This window comes from Chrysochloris asiatica, unplaced genomic scaffold (assembly GCF_000296735.1).
Source record: "Chrysochloris asiatica unplaced genomic scaffold, ChrAsi1.0 scaffold00074, whole genome shotgun sequence".
NCBI classification, from domain to species: domain Eukaryota; kingdom Metazoa; phylum Chordata; class Mammalia; order Afrosoricida; family Chrysochloridae; genus Chrysochloris; species Chrysochloris asiatica.
Genome location: NW_006408592.1, coordinates 13,591,499 through 13,618,191, shown reverse-complemented (window position 1 = coordinate 13,618,191; position 26,693 = coordinate 13,591,499). Strand labels below are relative to the sequence as shown.

The 26,693-nt window shown below is 39.9% G+C and overlaps 1 protein-coding gene across 1 annotated transcript in view; it reads right to left on the bottom strand.

Annotated features, from left to right (window-relative positions):
* Nucleotides 1-26,693, bottom strand: part of INTS4 (integrator complex subunit 4) — a 169,032-nt gene that overhangs the window by 23,935 nt on the left and 118,404 nt on the right. The window contains exons 16-18 of the mRNA XM_006864991.1: nt 13,250-13,343; nt 5,854-5,934; nt 980-1,110 (exon numbers count right to left, since the gene is read on the bottom strand). Coding sequence (XP_006865053.1) covers nt 980-1,110; nt 5,854-5,934; nt 13,250-13,343 — 306 coding nt within the window. The remainder of the gene's footprint in view (nt 1-979; nt 1,111-5,853; nt 5,935-13,249; nt 13,344-26,693) is intronic.

Sequence of the window (26,693 nt, the reverse complement as noted above, 5' to 3'; positions counted from 1 at the left end):
TTATTCAACCTGTATGCTGAGCAAATAATCTGAGAAGCTCGGTTCTATGAAGAAAAACGTGGCATCAGGACTGGAGGAAGACTCATTAACAACCTGCCATATGCAGTTGATACAATCTTGCTCGCTGAAAGTGAAGAGGACTTAAACATTTACTGATGAAGATCAAAGAGCACAGCCTTTGGTATGGAATGCATCTCAATGCAAAGAAAACAAAAATCCTCACCTCTGGACCAATAAACAACATTCTTATCAACGGAGAAAAGATTGAAGCTCTTCCCAAGAAATATCAACACTCATAGAAGCAGCAGTCAAGAAATAAAACAACGTATTGAATTAGGAAAATGTGCTGCACAAAACCTTTTTAAAATGGGAACAATGATAATGTACATGTTACAAGGTTTCTATAAAGAATAAATGGGATAATAAATGTAAAAGCATTTTTAAACTGTTGTAAAGCAAAGATGTCAGCTTCAGGACTAAGGTGCACCTGAGCCGAGCCATGATATTTTCAGTAACCTCATCTGCATGTGAAAGCTGGACAGTGAATAAAGAAGACTGTTGAAGAATTGATGCTTTTGAGTTATGGTGTTGGAGAATACTGAAAGTGCCATGGGCTGCCAAAAGAACCAACAGATATGTGTTGGAAGAAGTGCAGCCTGAGTCCTCTTTGGCGTCCAAGATGGCCAAACTTATACTTCAGATATATTGTCAGGAGGGACCAATCGCTGGAGAAGGATATCATGTTTGGTAAGGTGGAGGGTCAGAGAAAAAAAGGAAGACGCCCCCTGTGAGATGGTTTGGCCAAATGGCAGCATTAATGGGCTCAAGAGTGACAACAATTGTGAAGTTGGCCCAGGACTGGGCAGTGTTTCGTTCTGTTGTGCAAAGGGTCACTATGAGTAGGTACCAACTCGATGGCACCTAACAACAACAACAACATAACACTTCCATGCCACCCCTGGCCAGCTTCACATCTTACCCTCGAGTAGTCCGTGCTGTCACTATAAGTTGCAAGGCTTTGGCCTGCAGTCTCATGTGATGTATGATCACCACCTGCTTATGCTCCACGCCATTGTACATGAACTCCATTTTGTAGGTCTCTTCCATGATCTAAAAGGAAAAGGTTATCAATAATAAAGGGAAAAAAGTCTTAATCTTAACTTACAGTAATATAGAATTCTGTTCAAAAAAATCTTCTACTCTTGAGTTAGGATTTAAAAAAGAAAATTCCTATGCTTTAATTATGAAGTAAAATTTTTTAAATAATTGTTTTAAATGTTGGGAAGAATTTGTAGTGTGCCTTGTGAAAAGAGAATAAATGATTTTCTAAATTAGTAACAGACTTTATCTGGTAATAAAATCATTTTCATTGAGGGTGTGAAGACATGACAGCGTAATCACTGATGAAACTGCGATCCATTGCTTGTTACTCAACACCAAGCTTACTCTGTTATGGGACAAAATAATATATACTAAGTGTGGAAATACAATCCCAGGGAAAAACCCTCAAGAATACACATCAGGAACCAAGGCCCATTAACCATTCGTTAGTCATCCAGAATGTTCCCTGAACCTGGAGCTACCTCGGTTTGTCACAAGAACCATGTAGATTTGAGTGGGGAATAAGTACTAAAATAATGTCTGTAAGCCTACCCCAAGCCCAGTGCTTCTTAAGCGCTTGTTCAATTCTAACCAAATTAGTTACCTCCATCCAATCGATGGTTATCTTCTCATTCTGTGCCTTCCTCCCACTAGAGGCTTTAGATAAGAGAAATTATTCCAGGATCTACTATTGGTAAGACAAGTACTTAATCACATAGTACTACACATAGTACGATCAGAGCTCTAGTGGTGCTGCAGGATAAACACTGGACTGCTAACCACAAGGGTGACTGTTCAAACCCATTAGCAGTTATGTGGGAAAAAGATGACTCAGTCTGTTCCCATAAAGATTTATAGCCTCAAAATGATAGATAGGGCCACTAAGAGTCGGAATCAACTCAACAGAAGTGGGATAGAAGTTAAGGTTCTTTTGGGGAGGTGGGGGTGGGTAGTTTCCCTACATCTGATCTGTAAATAGTAAAGAAACTGCACTGACGACATACAAATTACAAGATTAATAAGACATGGAAAGTACCTAGCATGGTATCTGGGGCATGTTGTTGTGCGTTTGAGTCAGTTTCGAATCACAGTGACCCTGCATAGGGTTTCCAAGGTGTGGATGATGAGCTCCAACTGCCTACCTTGTGGTTCAAACAGATGTTGCACTCCAGCACATTAGACCCCAGCACCACATGATGAGATCCATGTGTACAGGTGCTGTTTATACTGTTGCAAAATGGCATTGTGAATGAATAACTTTCTGGTCTTGCGAAATTCTATCATGCAATCTCCAGTGAAATACCTATCACCAAGGTCATATTTCCCAATTACTGATCCTTCTTCTTTGTTTCCAACTTTCACATTCCAATCACTAGTAATTATCAATGCATCTTGATTGCATTTCTCTTCAATTTCATATGGCAGTATTCTTCAATTTCTTCATCTCTGGTGATTAGTAGTTGGCACGTAAATTTGAATAATATCATAGTGACTGGTTTTTCTTGTTGTTAGGTGCCATAGAGTCGGTACTGATTCACAGAGACCCTATGCACAACACAACAAAACATTGTCCAGTCTAGGCCAACCTCATAATTGTTGCCAGGCTTGAGTCCAACTGATGCTGCCAATTTGCCAATCCATCACACTGGGGGGTCTTACTCTTTTTCTCTGACCCTCAACCTTACCAAATATGATATCCTTCTCCAGCGACTAGTCCCTCCTGACAATATGTCTGAAGTATGACAGACTAAGTTTGGCCATCCTGGATGCCAAAGAGGACTCAGGCTGCACTTCTTCCAACACATATCTGTTGGTTCTTTTGGCAGCTCATGGCACTTTCAATATTCTCCAACACCATAACTCAAAAGAATCAATTCTTCTACAGTCTTCTTTATTCACTGTCCAGCTTTCCCATGCATATGAGGTTATTGAAAATATCATGGCTCAGGTGCACCTTAGTCCTCAAACTGACATCTTAGCTTTACAACAGTTTAAAAAGGTTTTGTGCAGCACATTTTCCTAATGCAATTCGTCGTTTGATTTCTTGACTGCTGTTTCCATAAGCGTTGATGGTTGATCCAAGTAAAATGAAGTCATTGATAATGGTAATATTTTCTCCATTGATAAGAATGTTGTTTATTGGTCCAGTGGTGAGGATTTTTGTTTTCTATGCATTGAGATGTAATCCATATCGAAGGCTGTGCTCTTTGATTTTCATCAGTAAATGTTTTAAGTCCTCTTCACTTTCAGCAAGCAAGGTTGTATCATCTGCATAATGCAAGTTGTTAATGAGTCTTCCTCCAGTCCTGATGCCACGATTTTCTTCATAGAACCCAGCTTCTCAGATTATTTGCTCAGCATACAGGTTGAATAAGTATGGTGAAAGAATACAACCTTGTCGCACACCTTTCTTAATTTAAAACCATTCAGTGTTCCCATGTTCTGTTTGAACAACTGCCTTTTTGTCCACGTACAGATTCTTCATGAGCACACTTAAGTGTTCCAGAATACCAATACTTCGCAATGTTGTCCATAGCTTATCATGATCCACCCAATCGAAAACCTTTGCATAGTCAATAAAGCACAGGTAAACATCTTTATCTGGTATTCTCTGCTTTCAGTCAAGATCCATCGAACATCAGCAATGACAACCCTAGTTCCAAGGCCTCTTCTGAATGCAGTATGAACCTCTGGAAGGTGTCTATCAATGTATGCTTGTAGCCGTTTCTGTATTACCTTTAGAAACACTTTATTTACATGAGATATCAAGGATATTGTCCGATGATTTCCACATCCTGTTGGGTCACCTCTTTTTGGAATGGGCACAAATAGGGATCTCTTCCACTCAGTTGGCCAGATAGTTGTCATCCAAATTTCTAGGCAGATAAGTGAGTGTCTCCTGTGCTGCCTCACAGTGCCTCATGTGCTGCTTCACTTTTTTGAAAAATTTCAATTTTTATACCATCAATTCCTGCTACCTTGTTCCTTGCCAAGTCCTTCAATGCACCTTGGACTTCTTCCTTCAGTATCATTGGCTCTTGATCATATGCTACCTCTTGAAATGGTTGAACATCAAGCATTTCTTTTTGGCACAGTGACTCTGTGTATTCCTTACATCGTCTTTTGATGCTTTCTGCATCACTGAATAATTTGCCCAGAGAATCCTTCAATAACAAAAGTCAAGGCTTGAGTTTTTTCTTCAGTTCCCCCAGCGTGAGAAATGCTGAGTGAGTGTGCGCTTCCTTTTTAGTTTTCGGTCTCCAGATCTTTGCACATTTTGTTGTAATATTTGACTTTATCTTGGCGAGCTGACCTTTGATATTTTCTGTTCAGCTCTTGTACCTTCTCATTTCTTCTATTTGCTTTAGCATCTCTATGCTAGAGAACAGGTTTCAATGTCTCTTCTGACATTCATTTTGATCTTTTAATTCTTTCTTATCTTCTCAATGACTTTTTGCTTTCTTCCTGTATGATGTTCTTTTTGTCATCCCATAACTCTTCTGATCTTCAGTCTTTAGTGTTTAATGTATCAAATCTGTTTTTCAGATGATCTCTAAATTCGGGTGGGATATATTCAAGGCCATATTTTCACTCTCATGAACTTGTTTTCATATTCTGCATCTTCAGCTTCAGTGACCCAGCTGGTATTTAAAATACCGGTGGCACAGCTTCCAGAATCACAGCAAGTCACAAGCCACCAATCCATGACAAAGTGACAGACAAGTGGTGAGATCTTTCTTTTAGGTGTATGAATATTATTCAGTTTGAATTTGCACAGGGGTAATTGATGGTCTGTTCCACAATCTGCCCCTGGACTTGTACTGATTGATGATATGGAGCTTTCCCATAGTCTCTTTCCACAGATGTAGTCAATTTTATTTCTATGTATTCCATCTGGCAAGGTCCATGTATATAGTTGTCTCTTATGCTGTCTAAAGAAGGTATTTGAAATGAACAAATCATGGACTTTGCAGAATTCTATCACGCAATCTCTAGCATCATTTCTATAAGCAAGGCTATATTTTCCAACTACTGATCCTTCCAATTTGTTTCCAACCTTTACATACCAATCACCAGTAAGGATCAATACATCTTGATTGCATGTTTGATCAATTTCAGATTGAAGAAATTGGTAGAATTTCTTGTTCTTCCTCTGTATGTGTCTTGATCTGGAAGCCCCACTGAAACCTGTCCACCATAGGTGACCCTTCTGGCATTTGAAATACCAGTGGGCTAGCTTTTAACATTACAGTACTAAGCAAGCTGCCACAGTATGACAAACTGACAAAGGAAAAATTTAACCTCCAAGAGATGATGTAGGCTAAAAACATAAAAAACTCAAAATGAGTTAAGATAAATTTTAACAAGAAAGATTCATGAAAGAATCCATTAGATTTCAATATATCTAGAATACAAACTAACAATATTTCAGATCACAAAGGATCTTAGATATCATCTAATTCGACTCCCACATTTTAGCGGAGGCATATCCAGGCAGGTTAAGTAACTTGCTTATTTAGTATCATTCGATAAATTTGTAGCAGATCAAGGAAGAGGATTGATCTAGGTCTCCTGCCTCCAAAGTCAATCTGTGTCCCCTAAGTATGTACTGCATCTCATACTGAAACTTCTGTCACACGATGAAATCAGAAGGCCACAGCAGAGTCACAGAGGCATACAAATGCCTCTGGTTCTGAGTTGGAGAAGACAACTCCTAGACAGAGATCTGAGAAGAAGGTCACGATAACTTACCTGTTTTGCTGCTGCTGAGGCCAAATCACTTTGTTTCAAATACAAAGGTGCAGCCACATTCCACAACTTTTCCTGCAAGGCCTATACAGACAAAACAGGAGAGAATTAAACACTGATGTGGTAAAACTGAGATAGTTGTGATTTACACTTTTGTTTTGTATTGAAAATATACCATGATCAGGATTTCTCTCAAATATTAAGCCAATAAACATATTGCAATCAACATACATATTATAGAGCGAGAGGAGACTAACATTCTGTCTCTTCTGATTCCTGGCCCAAAGGACCTGTGTTCCACACCAGTGCTTGGAAACACAATATACAAGTCATGAAGGGCTCTCACTAGAGTATGTCCAGTTGAGTCAGCTTACGAGCACTGGGGTACTGTTCAGTGCCACCAACCTATCTATCCTGAGTCATCTAGACTCAACCAGGACTCTTTTCACTTTGTCCATGCTCACTAAATGAATAGACCCTGCACCTACTGACCATCAAACTAGAACTCGGGGAGCCTTCTTAGATTTCCCTTCTCTCAATTTATCCACATTGAAAATTATTACTAAGAGCCAAAGATTTTGTCTCCCATCTTTGTTCTCTCCTATCCATCTGCATGGCCTCCTTGCTCATCTCCTCTAAATTTCTACTATGGTGGTGGTGTGCCTTGGAGTCAGTTCCAACTCATAGAGACCCTGTACAGGATTTCCGAGGCTGTAAATCTTTACGGGAACAGAAACACTCATTATTTTCTGTACCATTAGAATTACAGATGTATCCAACATGACACAGAGATTAGACTAATACCATCCCAGAGACATATATTGTGGCTACATGGGTAATTTAAAATTTTCTAGTTATTGTTGTTAGGTGCTATCGAGTCAGCAACCTTACCCACAGCTAAATGAAACACTGCCCAATACTGGGCCAACCTTACTACTGTTGCCACGCTTGAGTCCATCGATGCTGCCATTTGGCCAATCCATCTTGTTGGGGGTCTTCCTGTTTTCCTCTGACCTTCCACTTTACCAAACATGATATCCTTCTCAAGCCACTGGTTCTTCCTGATAATATGTCCGAAGTATGAGAGATGAAGTTTGGCTATCCTGGCCTCCAAGGGGCACTCTGGCTGCACTTCTTCCAACACAGATCTGTTGGTTCTTTTGGCAGCCTATAGCACTTTCAGTATTCTATCCAATACCATAACTCAAAAGCTTCAATTCTTCCACGGTCTTCCTTATTTACCGTCCAGCTTTCGCATGCACATGAGGTTATTGAAAATACCAAGGCTTGGGTCAGGCGTACCTTAGTCCTCAAGCTGACATCTTTGCTCTTCCACATTTTAATAAGGTCTTGTGCAGCAGATTTGCCTAATACAATACGTTGTTTGATTTCTTGACTGCTGCTTCCTTGACTGTTGATAGTTGATCCAAGATGAATGAAGTCCTTGACAACTTCAATCTTTTCTCCATTGATAAGAGTGTTGTTTATTGGTCCAGTGGTGAGGATTTTTGTTTTCTTAACATTGAGATGTAATCCATACCGAAGTCTGTGCTCTTTGATCTTCATCAGTGAATATTTTAAGTCCTCTTCACTTTCAGCAAGCAAGGTTGTATTATCTGCATATTGCAGGTTGCTAATGCATCTTCCTCCAATCCTGATGCCAAGTTTTACTTCATATAACCCAGCTTCTCAGATTATTTGCTCAGCATACAGGTTGAATAAGTATGGTGAAAGAATACAACCCTGTTGCACACCTTCCTTATTTTAAACCATTCAGTGTTTCCATGTTCTGTTCGAACAACTGCCTTTTGGTCCATGTACAGATTCCTCATGAGCACAATTAAATGTTCCGGAATACTCATACTTTACAATGTTGTCCATAGTTTGTCATGATCCACATAATCGAAAGCCTTTGCGTAGTCAATAAAGCATAGGTAAACATCCTTCTGGTATTCTCTGCTTTCAGCCAAAATCCATCAGACATCAGCAATGATATTGCTCATTCCACAGCCTCTTCTGAATCCAGCTTGAACCTCTGGAAGTTCTCTGTCAATGTACGATTGTAGCTGTTTCTGTATTACCTTTAGTAAAACTTTACTTGCATAACATATCGAAGAGATAGTCCGATGATTTCTGCATTCCGTTGGGTCACCTCTCTTTGGAATGGGCACAAATACGGATCTCTTCCAATCAGTCAGCCAGATAGTTGTCTTCCAAATTTCTTGGCAGAGATGAGTGAGTGCCTCCAGTGCCGCCTCACTTTCTGGAAAGATTTCAATTTTTATTCCATCAATTCCTGGTGCCCTGTTCTTTGCCAATTTCTTCAATGCACCTTGGACTTCCTCCTTCAGTATCATTCATTGTGAAAAAGAACACCCAGATCAGTCATGAGGTACAACACTGTCTGTGATAGGATAAAATCCATGCATCTACAGGGAAGACCAGTTAATACCACTATTATTCAAATTTACACACTAACCCACTAAAGCCAATGAGGGTGAAACAGAAGGATTCTACCAACTTCTTCAATCTGAAATTGATCAAACATACAATCAAGATGTAATGATCATTATTGGTGACTGGAATGCAAATTCTGGGAGCAAAGAGGAAGAATCAGTAGTTGCAAAATATGGCCTTGGTGATAGAAATGATGCTAGAGAAAGCATGATAAAATTCTGCAAAATCAATGATTTGTTCATTTCAAATACCTTCTTTAGATAGCATAAGTGACAATTATAAACATGGACCTCACCAGATGGAATACATAGAAATCAAACTGACTACATCTGCAGAAAGAGATGATGGAAAAGCTCCATATCATCAGTCAAAAGAAGGCAAGGGGCAGACTGTGGAACATACCATCAATTGTTGTTGTTAAGCACCATGAGTCGATTCAGCCTCATAGTGACCTTGCACAGGGTTTCCAAGGCTGTAAATCTTTACGGGATCTGAAAGCCTCATCTTTCTCCCACGGAACTGCTGCTTATTTCAAACTGCTGACCTTGAGGTTGGTAGCCTGACTTGTAACCACTACGCTACCAGAGCTCCTTTACAAATTTAAACTGAAGCTGAAGAAAATGAAAACAAGTCCATGAGAGCCAAAGTATGACCTTGAATATATCCCACCTGAATTTAGGGATCATTTGAAGAACAGATTTGATATCTTAAACACTAAAGACCGAAGACCAGAGGAGCTGTGGGATGACATCAAAAACATCATACAGGAAGAAAGCAAAAAGTCATTAAGAAGACAAATAAGAAGGAAAAGGTAAAAATGGATGTCAGAAGAGACACTAAAACTTGCTCTCCAGCATAGAGATGCTAAAGAAAATGGAAGAAATGAGGAGGTACAAGAGATGAACAAAAAATTTCAAAGATCAGCTCGAGAAGATAATGTAAAACATTACAACAAAATGTGCAAAGATCTGGAATCAGAAAACGAAAAAGAGTAACATGCTCAGCATTTCTGAAGCTAGGGGAACTGACGAAAAAATTCAAGCCTCGAATTTTGTTATTGAAAGATTCTCTCGGCAAATTATTGAATGATGCAAAAAGCATCAAGAGGAGATGGACGGAATACACAGAGTCACTGTACCAAAAGGAAATTTTCTAGTAGGCCCATTGTTGTTGTTGTTGTTAAGTGCCATCGAGTCGGGTCCGACCCATAGCGACCCTGTACAGGGTTTCCGAGGGTGTAAATCTTTACGGGAGTAGAAAGCCTCATCTTTCTCCCGCGGAGCGGCTGGTAGTTTCGAACCGCTGACCTTAAGGTTCGCAGCCCGATTCGTAACCACTACGCTACCAGTAGGCCCATAAAAATAGTAAAAAGGAGTAAGAGACATTAATTTCAATAATATTGTTTACTTAACCCAACATAGACAAGATATTATCATTACAACATCCAAGCAATATTTTTAAACCTATTTAGATATTTCACATTCTTTTTATATATATCTAAATGTTTGATTGTGAATTATGTGATAGTTTACATGGGAGAACATTAGTTTTACATTCATTCTATAGTATATCGTTTCATTGTCATGGTTACAATCCCCTCCATGCATCATCAACCAACCAAAGGGTATACCCTGCAATCCTGCCTCCCCCAACCCCTCCACCATTCGTCAACACACAGCTCCTCTCCCTCTCTGGATCTCAAGTCCCCAGCTGTTCCATCTCTCTACATCATCGTCTCTGCCTCCATCTCAGGTATCACTGCTTCTCTGGGTAGGGTCCCGCTCTCCGCTCTTCTCCACTGATGGTCCTAGGAACCTCTGCTCCTAGACTGAAAAGTTAATCACTCCCCTCCCTGCTATAAAATGTCTACCTTTACATTTCCAACCCTCACAATCAGTCCTGATTTTAATTATTCACTATTATATCACAAGAGACCTATCTGTATTTCATTTCATCAGCCCTGTCTAGACAGATTGGATACTACTCACTGGAGATTTTACCTTCCTCCATGCCCTCTGGATATAAATTTCCTCTTGAAAGCTTGTAAGCCAGTCACTTCTTGCCTTTGTAGCCCCTCCCTGCGTGTGGAGGGGGTGGGAATGATTCTTGCAGTAAGAATTTGTTTCCTCTTTTGAGCTACTGCATCCATAGGTGTAGGTCAAGTTCATCAAATTGTATCAGATTATGCTTTGTTTCCTCTTCTTTCTTCTTCTGGTTGAGCTCTGATCATCTAGTCATTGAAGCCAGGTCAAGTGGGTATTATCTGCAAGTGTGGGTGTTCTTGCTCATATCTTCTCTCTTCTTATCAGCTGGACACTTCAATCTCCACTCTAGTCCTCTGTGGCTGTGCCACTAGCTCTGGGCCCAAGAGTCCCCAGGTCTTGCCACACTGCTGGCCGACCAGGTCTCCACCCAGGTTCACAGGAGTCTATTGAACATTGTAGGGCTTATCTCGCCACTTCATTGCTGTTTTTCTCTCACTTCCCCTTATGGGTGACGAGTGCGGTCACCAATCAGAGCAAGTTTACATTCTTTTTTGTGTTAAATCTACCCAGAGCATCTCAATTTGTACTGCCTACATTACAAGCGCTCAAATAACCCATGCATTTGGTGACTATTGGATAGTGGTAGGTTTATATGATAGGAAATTTGATATCATTCAAATCATACTGTCCTTAACATAGTTACTGTTTATATTTACACAAAAATTGTTTCATATGGGGTCAGAAACTATAACTAATTTTGTATCTTTTTTTCAGATGTATTCATAAGTATTTCATACTTCATAAGTATTTTGTAATGTTTTATTATGTACATCATAAGTATAATGTACATCATAAGTATTTTATAATGTTATATAATAGCTTCATAAAGAACATCACTGTCTGTAGACGTACTGAGTTGATAAGTCACAATTTACTGAATTGTTCCCTTATTATTATTAAGTATATGCCTGCCTTGGCCACTCCCTGACACTGAAAGATCAAAATAGCATTGTTCTTTTTAGGTCTAATCGCTTCTCTTTTCTTCACCCATCTTTTGGCTACTGTACAAAAACAGATTCCTTGCAAAGGGTTTCCTGTATGCCTAAGGGGAAGATAACAAGCCAAAGATCAACACTGACATGGTACTCACCATGTACCAGTTACTAAGCCAAGGGCTTTCTCACACATTACTTCTTACCAATCATTACCTATTAGCCCTGTTTCAGAGACTTGGAAAAGCTAAACAACTTTTCAAAGGAACATGAGGGAACTTTTTAGGGTGATACACTTACAGGTGTATACATATGAAAAGAACACAGTCAAGCAAGAGCTGTTTGAATCTCAACCAATTCCCAATTTTGCTTGTATCCTCCACAAACAGTGTATACACACCTTCACAACTGTAAGTACAACATTTAGCAGAAGCCCACACATTTTACATAAGAAAATAATTTCTGACTTATTCATTTATTTGCCAAATAGCATTAATCACTTTCAAGACTAACAGTTGGGACTAAAGTCAAGACAAAGGCTTATAAAGTAAGAATGGCTCTCCAAATTCATGAGGCCTAAATTTATGTCAGATATCTGCTGCAGAAGCTCAAAACTATCAAACTATAAATTGCTTTTAACTTGGCAAACAGAAACAATTTCTTGGATTATCTAACTACTTGGTCTAAAAAGCCATCAAGTTGTCCCTTTAAAACAATGAAATCAACTTTGTGACTTTCACAAAGTGAAGCAAGCATTAATTATTTTAAGAAAATAGAAGATCCTTGGTAATCAAATCAAAACATTTACAATCCTTGGAATTTCAATGAAATGAGTATTCAATTTGCCCTAACTATAGAATCATTAAAAATTCTCCCAAAACGTAAAAATTCAAATTCCTATGAGTTAATTTTTCGGCCCACAGTCCCTGTCCCTCTCTGGGTCCAAGGTCCCCAGTGGCTTCATTACTCCACGTCATCATCTCTGTCTCTATCTCAGGCGTCTCTGTTTCTCTGGGTAGGGTCCCACTCTCGGCTCTTCTCCGTTGATGGTTCCAGAGGCCTCCACTCCTATCCTGGAGAATTAATCATTCCCTTCCTTGTTACAAAACTTCCACCTTTGCATTTCCAACCCTCATAATCTGTCCTGATAAGCATTATTCACTACAGTATCATGAGTTACCCATCTGTATCTCCTTTCATCAGCTCCACCCAGGCAGACTGAATAGTACCTACTGGAGATTCTGCCTTCTGCCATGCTCCCTACCACCAGGTTCCCTCTTGAAATCTTGTAAGCCAGTCACTTCTTGCCTTTGTAATCCCTCCCTCCCCATTTGAGTATCCAATATCCAAGCTGCCCTTCTCCGTCCACTCTGTGTGTAGGGGTGTGTGTGAATGTTTGTTGCAGTGAGGATTTGTTCCCTCTTTTGAGTTGCTGCTCCATAGGTATAGGTCAAGTTCATCAGACCTTATCAGCTCATTCTTTTTTTTTTTCTCCCCTCTTCTTTCCTCTCCTGGTTGAGCTCTGATCATCCAGTCATCCGGTCCAGGTCACGTGGGTATCATCTGCAAGTGTGGGTGCTCCTGTGTATATGTCCTCTCTTCCTGTCAGCCAGTAGCTCCACTCTCCTCTCGAGTCCTCCGTGGCCACACCACTGACTCTCTTCACACTGTTTGCCAACCAGGTTCCCAACTGGTTCCACAGAAGTCCACTGAATATTGTAGGGCTTAGCTTGCCGCTTCATTGCTGCTTTACTCCACTTCCTCCCATTGGTAATCAGAGCGTGCAGAGGTAATATTCTTTTAATTAGAGACAAATATAATTGTACTGAAGCATATGTAATTTCTCCATCGCTATGTGATTGTACAAAACCGTAAGTTTTTCAAGTTAAGATCTCAAACAATGCTGGACCCTTTATTAAAATGTATTCTTAGCATCACAATCACAAACAAAAAATCACAACCAACCTTGATGAGAAGAAGCTGACACTGAAGATAGGTAGCAGAGAAGTCAGCTACTCCTGCCAATTCAGACTGAAGTTCTCCAAGTCTCTGCAAATCCCTGTAGCAAATTAAAACCACAAACTAAAAGTAGGAAAAGGGCAATGCCACCAACATAAAGATAACATCAAAAGCATTTTACATCTAGTAAACTGATCACAAATATTTAATGATAACACTCAATGCTGGAGTGCTTATAATGAAAATTCAAACTCACCAGCTGCTCCTCAGAAACTCTACACAGGGTCGCTGTGAGTTGGAAATAACTTGACAGCATGTAACAATGACAACAACATACTTTGAAAACAGTTTCAACCGATATTATTTTGGAAGGCAAAACTGCACACTATATTCTAAAAGCCATAGTCAACAATTTTAATCAGTAGTTTTATGTCTAGAAATAATCCTATAGGAAATATTCAACAGAAATGAAGCACTTAATGTACCCTAATATTTATTGTCATATGGATTATTATGGCGTCCTGGTGTGGTGCTGTAGGTTAATGCGCTGGACTGCAAGGTCAGCTTGAACTGCAAGGTCAGCGGCTTTAAGTGCACCAGCTGTTCCTTGGAAACCCTATACAAGGTAGCTATGGGTTGGAATTGACTTAATGGCACTTAACAATAATGGATTATTACAGTAAAAACCTGTAAGTACTTAAGTTATCCAATAGCAGAGGAATTGTTAAAATGCTACAACCCCATAACTACTGAAATACCTAATGATAGAGGAATTGATAAAATTGTTAATAACTGGTACCTCCAGTAACTGGACTACTCTATAGCCATTAAGGAGTCATGCTGTGGCATTGTGGTATAAGCACTGGACTGTTAAGTACACAGACCTATCATGAGTCGGAACTGAGTCAACAGCACTTAACAACATAGTCATTAAATTTTTAAATGTAATAAAGTATAGGATTCCTGGTGTGGCACTGTGAGATAAAGCACTGGCCTGCAAGGTTGGTTTGAAACACAGGTCAGTGGTTCACAATCACCAGGGCTCCTTGGAAACCCTATACAAGGTTGCTATGAGTTGGAATTGACTTGACAACACTTAACAACAACAAAATGTAAAAACTATATATAAGAGAAAAACGCAGCAAAGCTGTTTTCTCGACAGTGATGGTGGTGGTTATGTGCCACGGAGTCGTTCCGACTCATAGTGACCCTGGTGCAGGGTTTCCGAGGCTGTAAATCTTTACGGGAGCAGAAAGCCTCATCTTTCTCCTATGGAACAGCTGGTAGTTTCAAACTGCTGACTGTGAGATTAGTGATGTTGTTGTTGTCAAGTGCCGTCAAGTCAATTCCGACCCATAGCGACCCTTTATAGGGTTTCCAAGGAGTAGTTGGTGAGCTTGAACCACCGGCCTTGCAGTTCAAATGGCTTTGCAGTCTGAAGTATTAACCCACAGAGCCACACCAGGACTCCGTGAGATTAGTGATAGTAGGGTGCTTTTTAGTGTCTTGCCCAAGTATTCTTTATTTTCCTATCTTTTATATAATTATAATAACAAAACGGTATTGTGGTGGGCACTGTTGAATGTCTACTCAGGTGGCCATTCTCCACTTCTTCCTTATTAACTAAATCCTGATTATCTTCAAAGAATGGCATCCTTCAGTCCAATTCCAGGTAGAGCTGGATTGGTCAACGCTTATCAGTAATGTCAGTCACCTGGTATGTGACCTCAGTTGGCCTAACTGGTCCAAATGGCAGGACTTATCTTCTGTGCTTGGACTAATGTGCTTACTCATCTGACCAAGAAATGTTCAGCCTGACTAACACCAAGAAAAATCAGTCATAGGAGAAACCCAAAGCTGAAGACAAAAGCAATCCAAAGAGACAGAAAAGAAACTGGGTCTGTAATGATAGAAAGGAGCTGCTGATCATATCATACGCAGAACTGCCCTAGCTGAGATTTCTGATCACCTGAGGAAATTAGCCATTTATAAGATGGTTGATATAAGGGTTTCTGAAATGCACTGAAAACCCTACAAATCATAAAACAACACTGTCCAATAAAGTGCTGGAAGATAACTCCCTCTGTAGTTATTGTTGTTAAGTGCCATCGAGTCGATTCCAACCCATAGCGACCCTGTATAGGGTTTCCAAGGAGCATTGGTGAGCTTGAATCACCAACCTTGCAGTTCAAGTGACTCTGCTGTCTGACGCATTAGCCCACAGCACCATGCCAGGACTCCCCCTATGCAGTAAGGCACTCAAAATGCATGCCAATGACAGTAAAGGTGGTGCAGAGCTGCCAAGCATGCCAATGACAGTAAAGGTAGTGCAGAGCTGGGCAACATTCTTTTTTTTTATTACATAAGTTTTTATTGTGAATTGAAAGTTTACAAGGCAGATCATCAGTTTTACAGTCAATAAATCATACACCTTGTTTCACTACAATGATGATAATCCCCTCCGTGTACTATCAGTTAACAGTATTTCTCTCTTTTTTTTAAAAAAAACACTCAGGCATATATAATAATTTACACCAGCAAAGGGCACATTCTGCAAGTCGGCCTCCTGGCCATCAGCTCTCAGTTCCTCTCTTTCCATGAGTCTAGAGTCCTCAGCTGCTCCCTTTCTCCATGTCCCCATCTCTGCCTCCATCTCTGGTGTCATTGCTTCACTGAATAAGGCCCGGTATTCTGATTGTGCTCTTCTCCCTTGGTGGTCCCAAGGTCCTGTTTCTGGACTGTAAGATTAACCACTTCACTGCTTCTGTTAAAACTTCTACCTTTACAATTGTGACAGTCACAATTAGTCATGATAACAATTACTCATTATTGAATCATAAGAATCTTATCCCCATCTCTTTTTACCAGACCCATCTAGACAAGATGAAAACAATTCAGTGGGGACTCTTTCTTCCCTTCTTGAAACCTTGTAAGCCAGTCACTTCATGCCTTTATCACCCCCTCATTTTAGGTAGACAATGTCTAAGGTACCTGTTGATACGTGATGTAAAGACTCCTTCCCTCTCTGTTGGTATTTTGAGATACTACTTCCATGAAGATAGGTCAAGTTCAGCAAATAGTAGCAATCAACCCTCGTTTCCTTTATCAAAAATAGTTTGGTGTGTTTTTTTTTCCCTCTAGTTGAGTTCTGATTATCAAGCCATTGAGGCTAAATCAAATGGGTACTATCTACAAGTTTGGGTGTTCTTGTTCGTCTCCCCTCACTTCAGATCCGCTGGATGCTTCACTCTCAGCTCTAGCCCGTTGTGGTTATGTCCTTATCCATGGGCTCAGGACTCCCCAGGTCTCACCACACACTGGACCAGCAGCCCTTCCTCTTCTCTCTCTCATCTCCAGGTCAACGGGAGTCAACTGACCATGGGTGAATTCGGCCCATTTCTTCCTTGCTGCCTTTCCCCCTCTTCTACTCACCAGTAGACCAATGTGGTTGTCAGCAAGCTTCAATGCCTGCTCATGTGTTCCCTTTGAGTTTCAGTCTTAGACAGGGGTCTGGGCAACTTTCTGATTGTTGTACATGGAGTCACCATGAGTCAGGGCTGACTTGCCTTGGCAGCAGCAACAATCACAACTGGTAAAGGTAAAGACACAAGAAACCAGGACGTATATGCAGAAATAAATCGTTTTCGGAGATGGCATTAATGGTGATTTATACTTTTTTGAATATTTAATACATAAGATATAATACTCAATAGGTACTAAAGAATATGCAATTAAACTAGTCCCCCTTCATATTGCTGTGCCCTGCCACTCAGAAGCCACCATCAGTTTCTTTTAAATCCTTCCAGAGATACGCTATACATATGAAAACTGTTTTCTTTCTTTCATTTTCTAGCAGGAGAGAGGGTGGGGTGGGGGGAGGTGCTACTTAGCAATCCATCTTAGAAAACATTCATATAGAGCCATCTCATTTTTTTCTGATGACTGTATGATTTTATGTTATACTATCATGACAAGCTATGGAAAATATTGCAAAGTATGAGTGTTCCAGAACACTTAATTGTGGTCATGAGGATTCTGTACCTGGACCAAGAGGTAGTTGCTCTAACAGAACATGGGAACACTGAATGGTTTAAAATTAAGAAAGGTGTGCGACAAGGTTGTATTCTTTCACCATACTTATTCAACCTGTATGCTGAGCAAATAATCTGAGAAGGTGGGTTATATGAAGAAAAACATGGCATCAGGATTGGAGGAAGACTCATTAACAACTTGCAATATGCAGATAATACAACCTTGCTTGCTGAAAGTGAAGACGACTTAAAACATTTACTGATGAAGATCAAAGAGCACAGCCTTCAGTATAGATTACATCTCAACTTAAAGAAAACAAAAACCCTCACCACTGGACCAATAAACAACATTCTTATCAAAGAATTGAAAAGATTGAAGTTGTCAAGGACTTCATTCTTCTTGGATCAACTATCAACACTCATGGAAGCAGCAGTCAAGAAATCAGACAACATATTGCATTAGGCAAATCTGCTGCACAGGAACATTTTAAAACGTTGAAAAGCAAAGATGTCAGCTTGAGGACTAAGGTGCTCCTGACCCAAACTATGGTATTTTCAATAAACTCATATGAATGTGAAAGCTGGAAAGTGAATAAGGAAGACCATAGAAGAACTGATGCCTTTGAATTATGGTGTTGGAGGAGAATATTGAAAGTGCCATAGGCTGCCAAAAGAACCAATAGATCTGTTTTAGAAAAAGTGCAGCTAGAGTGCTCCTTGGAGGCCAAGATGGCCAAACTTCGTCTCTCATACTTCACACACATTGTCAGGAGGGACCAGTGGCTGGAGAAGGATATCATGTTTGGTAAGGCAGAGGGTCAGAGAAAAAGAGGAAGACCGCCAATTAGATGGATTGGACAAGTCACAGCATTGATGGACTCAAGTGAGGCAACAGTAGTGAGGTTGGCCCAGGATCAGGTAGTGTTTCGTTTTGCCGTGCATAAGGTCACTATAGATTGGTACCAACTCGATGGCACCTAACAACAACAACCAGTAAGTACCTTGATACTTGTTGATATACCCAGGAAAGGAGCACAAATAATCTGGTTCTAGATGGAGTTATCTTCATTGTTACTGAAGAAATCACTCTATGTGCCTCTTGTGAATTTGGGTGACTTGAGCGGATTGGGAACCCAGCACAATGACATTTCCTGTATTAGGTAAACACACTCACATTGTGGCGGCCAACTAGCCTCTCCCTTTCACATCTCTGATGTCTCTCTTGCAAAAGACAGCCCTATATCTAATCCATTTCCTCTCCAGGTAGATTCTGCCTTCAGTTATAATTATTAAGACAACTGACCAGAATATTATACATTAGCTGACTGCCATTAGTTGATTGTAATCTGTGAAAAATAAAATTGTGCATTTCAACTTTACCTAGCTATTTCCCTCACCAGGCTAAAAGATACTTCACAGCAGAGGCTGTGTCTTGTTTATTATTATTTCTCCTGTCTAGCACAGTGCCTTGCATAGGATACTAAAAAATACTGAATAAATAGATCCCAGCTCCTTCACCAGGCATATTCTTGGTCACTGTGAAAATGGGGTAAACCTCATGGAATTATTCTCAAATTCAATGCAGTAATGTTCATTAAGAACTTAGAAGAGTGATACATAGAAAGACTTGATAGCTAACAGGTCTGGCTATTTCAAGGACAGCAATTCCTTCTTACTGTTGGTTGTTGTTGTTGTTAAGTGCCTTCAAGTTTATTCTAACCCATAGCAACACGATACAGGGTTTTAGAAGAGCAGCTCTATGACTAGAAGTGAGCTATAGCCAAAAGAAAATTCCATCTTAAATCTTAAAGTATTCATTTCTGGTTAAGTTGTCATAATTAAAGTTTTCAATAAAAACAGAACTTTTATAAGTTAATGAAGATACAGGAGTGAAGACAACGTATTCTATCAAACTCTAGAAACAAAAAAATAAGGTAAAATAAAAATCATCTTCCAGGGGTCTCACTGAACTACAGTAGATGTTTTATCAAGTAAAATCTTGGTTGGACTAAAAGGCTGCCTGGATTACAGCAAAGGACATTAACAAGGAAGACGCTTACTAGTTTTAAACTAGTAGTAATAAATACATAACCTTAGTCCTAATCTTTCATATAAACCTGCAACTAACATTTTACTTTTCAATATCTATAAAAATCATAGGTTAGAAAAATCCCCAGAGATCATCAGTTCCTATCCCAAGCCTGATACAGAAATCCCTGCACTGCTGTAAATATCATAGAGCATGGATTCTAGAGCCAGACAAATCTACATTCAAATTCTGATTTGTACTGGTACCTTCTGTTGACCTTGAGAAAACTGCTTCACTTCCCTGAATTTCAATTTCTTTTCTGTAAAATAGTAACACCATCTAACAGCAGTAATGTTTATAAAGGCCTTCAGTAACTACTGCTTCCCTTACCAGCTCTTTCCGCCTCAGAATGCGCTCTAGCTTGAAATATGGTGCCCACAGAACCAGAACAGTGATCTGACAGCCTAGGAGGAAAGCCCAGGAGGATGATTACTTTAAAAAACCGAAATTATGAAGGCAACTCAAACCAACACAACAGGTGTCTACTAAGCACCTACTAACAACAAGCACTGCAGCTGATGACCAAACTGTCTTGCTTTTTGTACATTATGTTTGCTTTGTTGTCACTAGGACAAAAACTGCCAGGGCCAGAACCTAAATGTTTATTTAGATGTAGCCAAGTCAGGAAGTAAAGTTTATTTTCTTGGGCTCAGGGCCAAAAACCTCAGATAGTAGCCTCCAACAGAAAGCATTTTGGTATAGGAACAGAAGAGAAACAATGTGATTTAGACATTACTTCACAGGAGGTACAAAGGAGACAGGAATCTTGGTTTACAGAGCTGTGGATTGACCAGGGCTGAGCAAACTTTTTTGTAAAAGGCCAGAAAGTAAATATTTTAGGCCTTGCAATCCATCTGATCTCAGTACAACTACTCCACTCTGCCACTGCAGCATGAAAGCAGCCATCAATAATAACTAAACAAATGACCATGGCTGTATTTCAATGAGAGCTTATTCACAAAAATAGACAGCAGGCTGGATTTGGTTCCAAAGCTACAGTTTGCTGAACCCTAGCTTAGAGTATTCGTCCTGGTACACAGAAGGCACTCAGCAAATATCAACCAAATGCACATCAGCAACAAAACACAGTGGTATGCCAATATTTAAACTTCTTAAAAATTAAAAAACTCGTTTTTTAAATTTTTAATTTATTTTACAGATCCTTATGTCAAGAGCTGATTTTCAAAGGACTACAGAAAGGGAGCTGCTCTGCTACGTAAAAAACCCTTACCCATAAACAGGATAATCTATGAACAAACAGTTTAGCACCAAGTGTCCTGAGTGATGTAAATGATTACTGTACTTGGTTACTAACCAAAAGGTTGGAGGTTCAAGTATATCCCAGAGGTGCCTTGAAAGAAAGAATTCCAAAAAATTCAGCCATTGAAAGGCTATGGAGAACAGTTCTGCTCTGACACACATGGAGTCAGAACTGACTAAACAAGCAACTAGAACATTACCAGACCACCCAGTCTTCCAAGCCAAACCTTGAGAATCATCCTTTACTTTTCACTACCACCCCTGTACCCAGCTAGTGATCAAGTCCCCTCAGTGAGTAAACTAGCACTCAAAACAGTTTAGTACGTGTGGCACCTACACTGTGGATTTGGCTCACTTTATTTCAGTCTTCATCAGATACACCTTCCTCTACTGCAAAAGTACAAAGGTAGAAACTACATTTCCCAGAGTTCCTTGAGATCCTTCTGTGACTTAGGTAGTCAGACACCCTTAGGAATTTTACTAGTGGAATGAAGTGGAAAGAGAGACAAAGTGTAAGTCTGGTCTGTATCCAGTAGCTTTATCAGTGGATTACTTATTCAATAGGCAGCTTCCTGATCATGGCAGGAGGTGAAACTCCTTTGGTGGCCCGGTTCAGTGGTGGTGGTGTTTAGGTGCCATCTAGTCAGTTCTGACTCATGATGACCCTATGCACAACAGAACAAAACACTACCCGGTCTTGCACTATCCTCATAATTATAGCAATTTACCCTTGTTTACTTTATCAAAAATTGTTTTCGTTTTCTTTTTTATCTTCCTCTAGTTGAGTTCTGATTAATTATCAAGCCATCGAGGCTAGGTCAAATGGGTACTATCTGCAAGTTTGGGTGTTCTTGTGCATCTCCCCTCACTTCATATCAGCTGGACACTTCACTCTCAGCTCTAGTCCTCTGTGGCTATGTCCTTGTCCATGGGCTCAGGTGTCCCTAGATCTCACTACAATTTGGACCAAACAGCCCTTCCTCTTCACTCTCATCTCAAGGTCAATGAGAGTCTATGGACCATGGTAGAACTCAGCTCATTTCTTCATTGCTGCCTTTCTCCCTCTTCTACTCACCAACAGACCAATGTGGTTGCCAGCAAGCTTACATGCCTGCTCATGTGTTTCCTTTGAGTTTCAGTCTTAGATGGGAGTTTGTCCTGAAGGAACTTGATTGCTTGCCTTCATGGCTTCCTGACGAACAGCTTGCTTATTCTTGTAGTAGTCAGTCATACTGACATTTTTGTTTTGGGTTTTTCCTGATGATCGTTCTTTGAAGATATTATCTTCTGTTGCTCTAGCTGTACCAGGCTGTTCTGCTTGTCCTTTTTAGTGGGAATGTCCCACCTCAGAAGGTTCTGGATGGGACTCAGGATTCCACCTAAGGTCCTATACGCTGCAAAGGCTCTGCAAGAGGCCTATTTCACTTTTAGGTATTCCAATCAGTTATAGGCTGAAGCCGGGATTACAAGTTTTCTGTAATCATATTTCCCGACATTTCTTTCTATTCCATTCAAGTGTCTATTTTATAATAGTAAGGGAAACCAATATTCATATGACAGTCAAGCATTTTAGTATTATTTCCCCTCTTCAAGCTATGCCTAGATCCCTGCATCATAGAGCCCTGTTGTTCCAAGGTTGTATACATCACTATTTATCTCTGTCCCACTTAGGCCATGCAAACCTGTGTCAGTGTTCCCCTATCTATCTTGTTCTTCCGCCTCCTCCCCCTTTTTGTATACCCCTCCCCAACACCAAAACTAACCCCCCCAACCCCAACCTCACCGTTGTTTATATTCCATTAACTCTTCCCTCCATTTAAAACAGTCTATTTTATCCTGTAATCTAGCTGATCTTTTCACCACATGGATCTCTGTTCCTTTCCATTTACCTTCTTTCACATTGTAATTGTTTGGTCAGATCCTCTGTTCTTATAATTATAGTCTGTTTTTGACTCTTCCATTTGTCGAGAGTTCAGGTTGATGCTGCCATGTAAGTCACTCTGTAGTTGTTGTGTGTTCTTGTTGGTTCTCAGTCCACAGAACTGCCTTTAGGATGTTTTTCATAGCAGGGTTGGCTTTGGCAAAACCCCTTAGCTTCTTGTTTATCCTGGAATGTTTTAATTACACCATCATATTTGATTGACAGCTTTGCTGGGTAGAGGATTCTTGGGTGGCAGTTTTCTTCTTTCAGAGTTTTATATTTGTCTCCCTATTGCCTTCTTAAGGAGCTCTGGTAGCGTAGTGGTTACGAATCAGGCTACGAACCTTAAGGTCAGCAGTTCGAAACTACCAGCCGCTCCACGGGAGAAAGATGAGGCTTTCTACTCCCATAACGATTTACACCCTCGGAAACCCTGTACAGGGTTGCTATGGGTCGGAACCGACTCAACAGCACTTAACAACAACAACAAATTGCCTTCTTGCCTGCATGGTTTCTGTTGAGAGAACTGAGTTTAATCTTATTTGCTTGCCTTTGTATGTTACACTTCTCTTTTCCCTAGCTGCTTTCAGGATTCTGTCCTTATCTTTGATTTTGGAGAGCTTGGTTATTATATGTCTTGGTGGATTTCTTTTAGGGTCTATCCTTCCTGGGGTTTGTTGAGCTTCTTCTTGAATGCTTATCTTTTCACTTTTCAGGATGTTAGGGAAATTTTCTTCCAGAAGCTCTTCAACTATTTCCTCTGTGGACTTGTGTGATTCTTCCTGTTCTAGAATGTCAATAATTCTTAAGTTATTCCTCTTCATATTGTCCAACATGAATCTTAGGTTATCTTCAGATATATTTAAAAATCCTTTTTTGTGCTTGCTCTTCTATCTTAGTAGTGTTGAGAGATTTATCTTCTAAACTCACTAGTTCTGGCTTCTATCTCTTAAATTCTACTTACTTCTTTGCCCATTCAGTGTATTGTCCATTTCTGATATTCTACTATTAATCAATGAGACCTCTTTCTGTAGGTTTTGAATTGTTTCCAATGCTCTATCTTATTTGATTGTTCCTGTAGCACTTTCCTGATTTCCTTATTCTTCTCAACTCCATTGTATAGTGTTTTGATACATTTTACAATCATTTTTCTGCATTCCTTCTCAGATATTTCCAAAGCCTGCCCATCTTCCATTTTGGAGTGTGGGTCTACTTACAGCTCATTTGCCTCAGTTACTTTACCTCATTTCTGGACATGTGCTGATATGGTAATCTGTTTCTGTTTTTTGGGCATATTCAGGAGTTATCTGTGGCCTTAATACTTAGATGGATGTGTATTTTGGTAATTTTTATGCTTTCTGATTGCCTCCAGGTAGATGTGATCAGGAGATGGATGGGCTTCCCTTTTCACTCTTCTTCCTGAGAAATTTCAAGATACCACTGTTGGTCATTATGACATAACTCAGGATTTAATTTTCAGCCTATTTCGTTTTTAGTCTGTCTCCTAAATCTACAACCCTCGTTAATGCCTTTTTCCTAGTGATAAACAGGTCAGGGCCAGCTGTGGCCATTTTGCACTGCCATTTGGTTTTAAGTGGAAACTGTGCCTTTAAATTTTAAGGAGATCTGTGAGCATGTGTAGTAGAACCCTCCGGGGTGGGGGTGGGGTGTCCACACGTTTAGGCACCCCTTCTATTCACCAGAATGGAGGTGCATGGCAGCCAGCGAGAGACCAATTAACAGATTAAGAAAAAAGAAAAAAATTCACACCGTTATCTCTGCAGTTCTGCCAGGCATCCGTGGCTGCTCTGATCCTTCCCCCACTTGGTCTCGCTCAAGATGGTGGCTCTGGGAGCAAATGAGTGCCTTGGATTAGAAAGCACTGGATTTCTTGCTTCTGCTACAAATTTCCCTGGCTGTAAGTCTTCCAACCTCCTAAATATTCCTTTATATGTGGTTCAGAGTTCTGAGACCCTCCCCTGAGCCTGCTTGGTCTGGTATTCTGTATTCTTGCTGACGGAGCTCCTCTCTGCACTTCTATCCTTTCCACCATCTTGTTTGTTTTCTAACTTTGTTTTTTACACATGAATTTTGAACAAGGTTTTCTAAAATCAAATAATAATTAGGTGGTGAAACTAAGACTTGAAAACCTTATCAGTCTGACTTCAAAGTCCCATTCACTTAACCACTACATTATAACACCCCAGTTCTGTGAGAAGACCATTTTCCCTCAGGCCTCCTAGCTCTGCAGATGTTTGCTGCAGTTGGAATTCTCTTCTACAACAGAACTACTAGCTAAGTGTCATCTCCTTTGTTTCCCTCACCTTCCCTGACAGGTCAGAAACTTTTATCTGTTTTTCCACAACACCTATACTTTCCTCCACTATGTTGTTAGTTTGTTCTTAGGTGCCATCGAGTTAGTTCCTATGCATACTGACACTATGTACAACAGAATGAAACACTGCCTGGTCCTATGCCATTCTCATAATCACTCCTATGCTTTACCCCATTATTGTAGTCACTGTGTCAGTCCATCTTCTTGAGGATTTTCCCCTTTGTCATTGAACTTCTAGTTTACTGATCATTATGTTCTTCTCCAGGGACTAGTACACGTACAAAGTACATGAGACGAACTCTAGCCATCCTCAGTTCTAAGGAGCATTCTGTCTATACTTCTTCCAACAGAGATCTGTTGATTCTTCTGGGAGCCATGGTATATTTAATATTTTTAGCCAACACTGAAATTCAAAGGCATACATTTTTCTCAGTCTTCTTTATTCAATGTCCAGCTTTCTCATGATATGAGTTGACTAAAAACACCATGTCTTGGGTCAGATGCACCTTAGTCTTCAAAGTGACATCATTGTAATACGTTGTTTGATTTCCTGTTGCTTCTATGGTCACTGATTGTGGATCCAAGTAAAATAACATCCTTGACTATTTTAATCTTTTCTTTTGCTTATAGACCCTGTTGTGAGAATTTTTGCTTTATGTTGAGGTATAATATGTACTGAAGGCTGTAGTTTTTGATCTTTATCAGTAAGTGCCTCAAGTCCTCTTAAGCTTTCTACAAACAAGGTTGTGCTTTCTGTGTATCGCAGGCTGATAATGAATCTTCCTCCAGTCCTGATGTTGCATTCTTCGTCATTTACTCCATCTTTTCAGATTATTTGTTCAGCATACAAACTGAGTAAGTGTGGTGAAAGGATACCATGATGATCCACACCTCTCCTGATTTAAAACCCCACAGTATCCTCTTATTCAAGTGACAGTCTTTTGTTCCACATACAGGTTATCTCCACTATGTGGTTGTTGTTGTTATTAAGTGCTGCTGACTCAGTTCCTACTCATAGCAACCCTGTATAGGGTTTCTGAGGAGCAGCTGGTGGGTTTTGACCACCGATCTTACAGTTCAAACCAACCTTGCAGTCTAGTGCTTTATCTACAGTACAGCATCACATTAAGACTCCACTATAGCATTGACAAAATCACTGATTTTCTTATATGGGTTCTGTAACAGACAGTGAATACCTTGAGAACAGAGACCACGTCGTATTTCTCTGTTCTCAGCATCTGGCGGAGTATCTACTCAGTTAAGTAAACGAATGAATGTCTATTCCCCTATATGGGTTGAGATCAGAATTCTCTCTACCTGATCTGCATCTAAATTAAAGCTTGCTTCTCAGTGTTTGGAATGGAACCACCCATTAGGAATTATTGATTCAATATGTCTTATACCAGTATCCTTCAGAAAAGAATAAAAAGTGATCTCAACCAAGCTACAATTAATATCATATTTTCTTATATTTTAAGAGCAAACAATATTGCTAGGTGCTGAAAGCAAATGGGTTTCAATTCTCCTCATATCATTTAGGCCACTCTATCAAGGCATGGGAAACACTACTGGTTGGTCCCCCAAATTCTTTCTCCCTTTCTTCCTAGTAATCATTAAATGTTAACTGGGCACTGGGCATCTAGAATAAAAACTACAGGATTCAGTTCTAGACCATTGAAATAAAGTGAGCATAGCAATAAAGTCAGTCATGAAATTTTTGGTTTCCCAGTGAATATAAAAGTTATATTTACACTATACTGTAGTCTATTAAGTGTGCAATAGCATTATAAAAGTTTCAAATATTATGATAATTA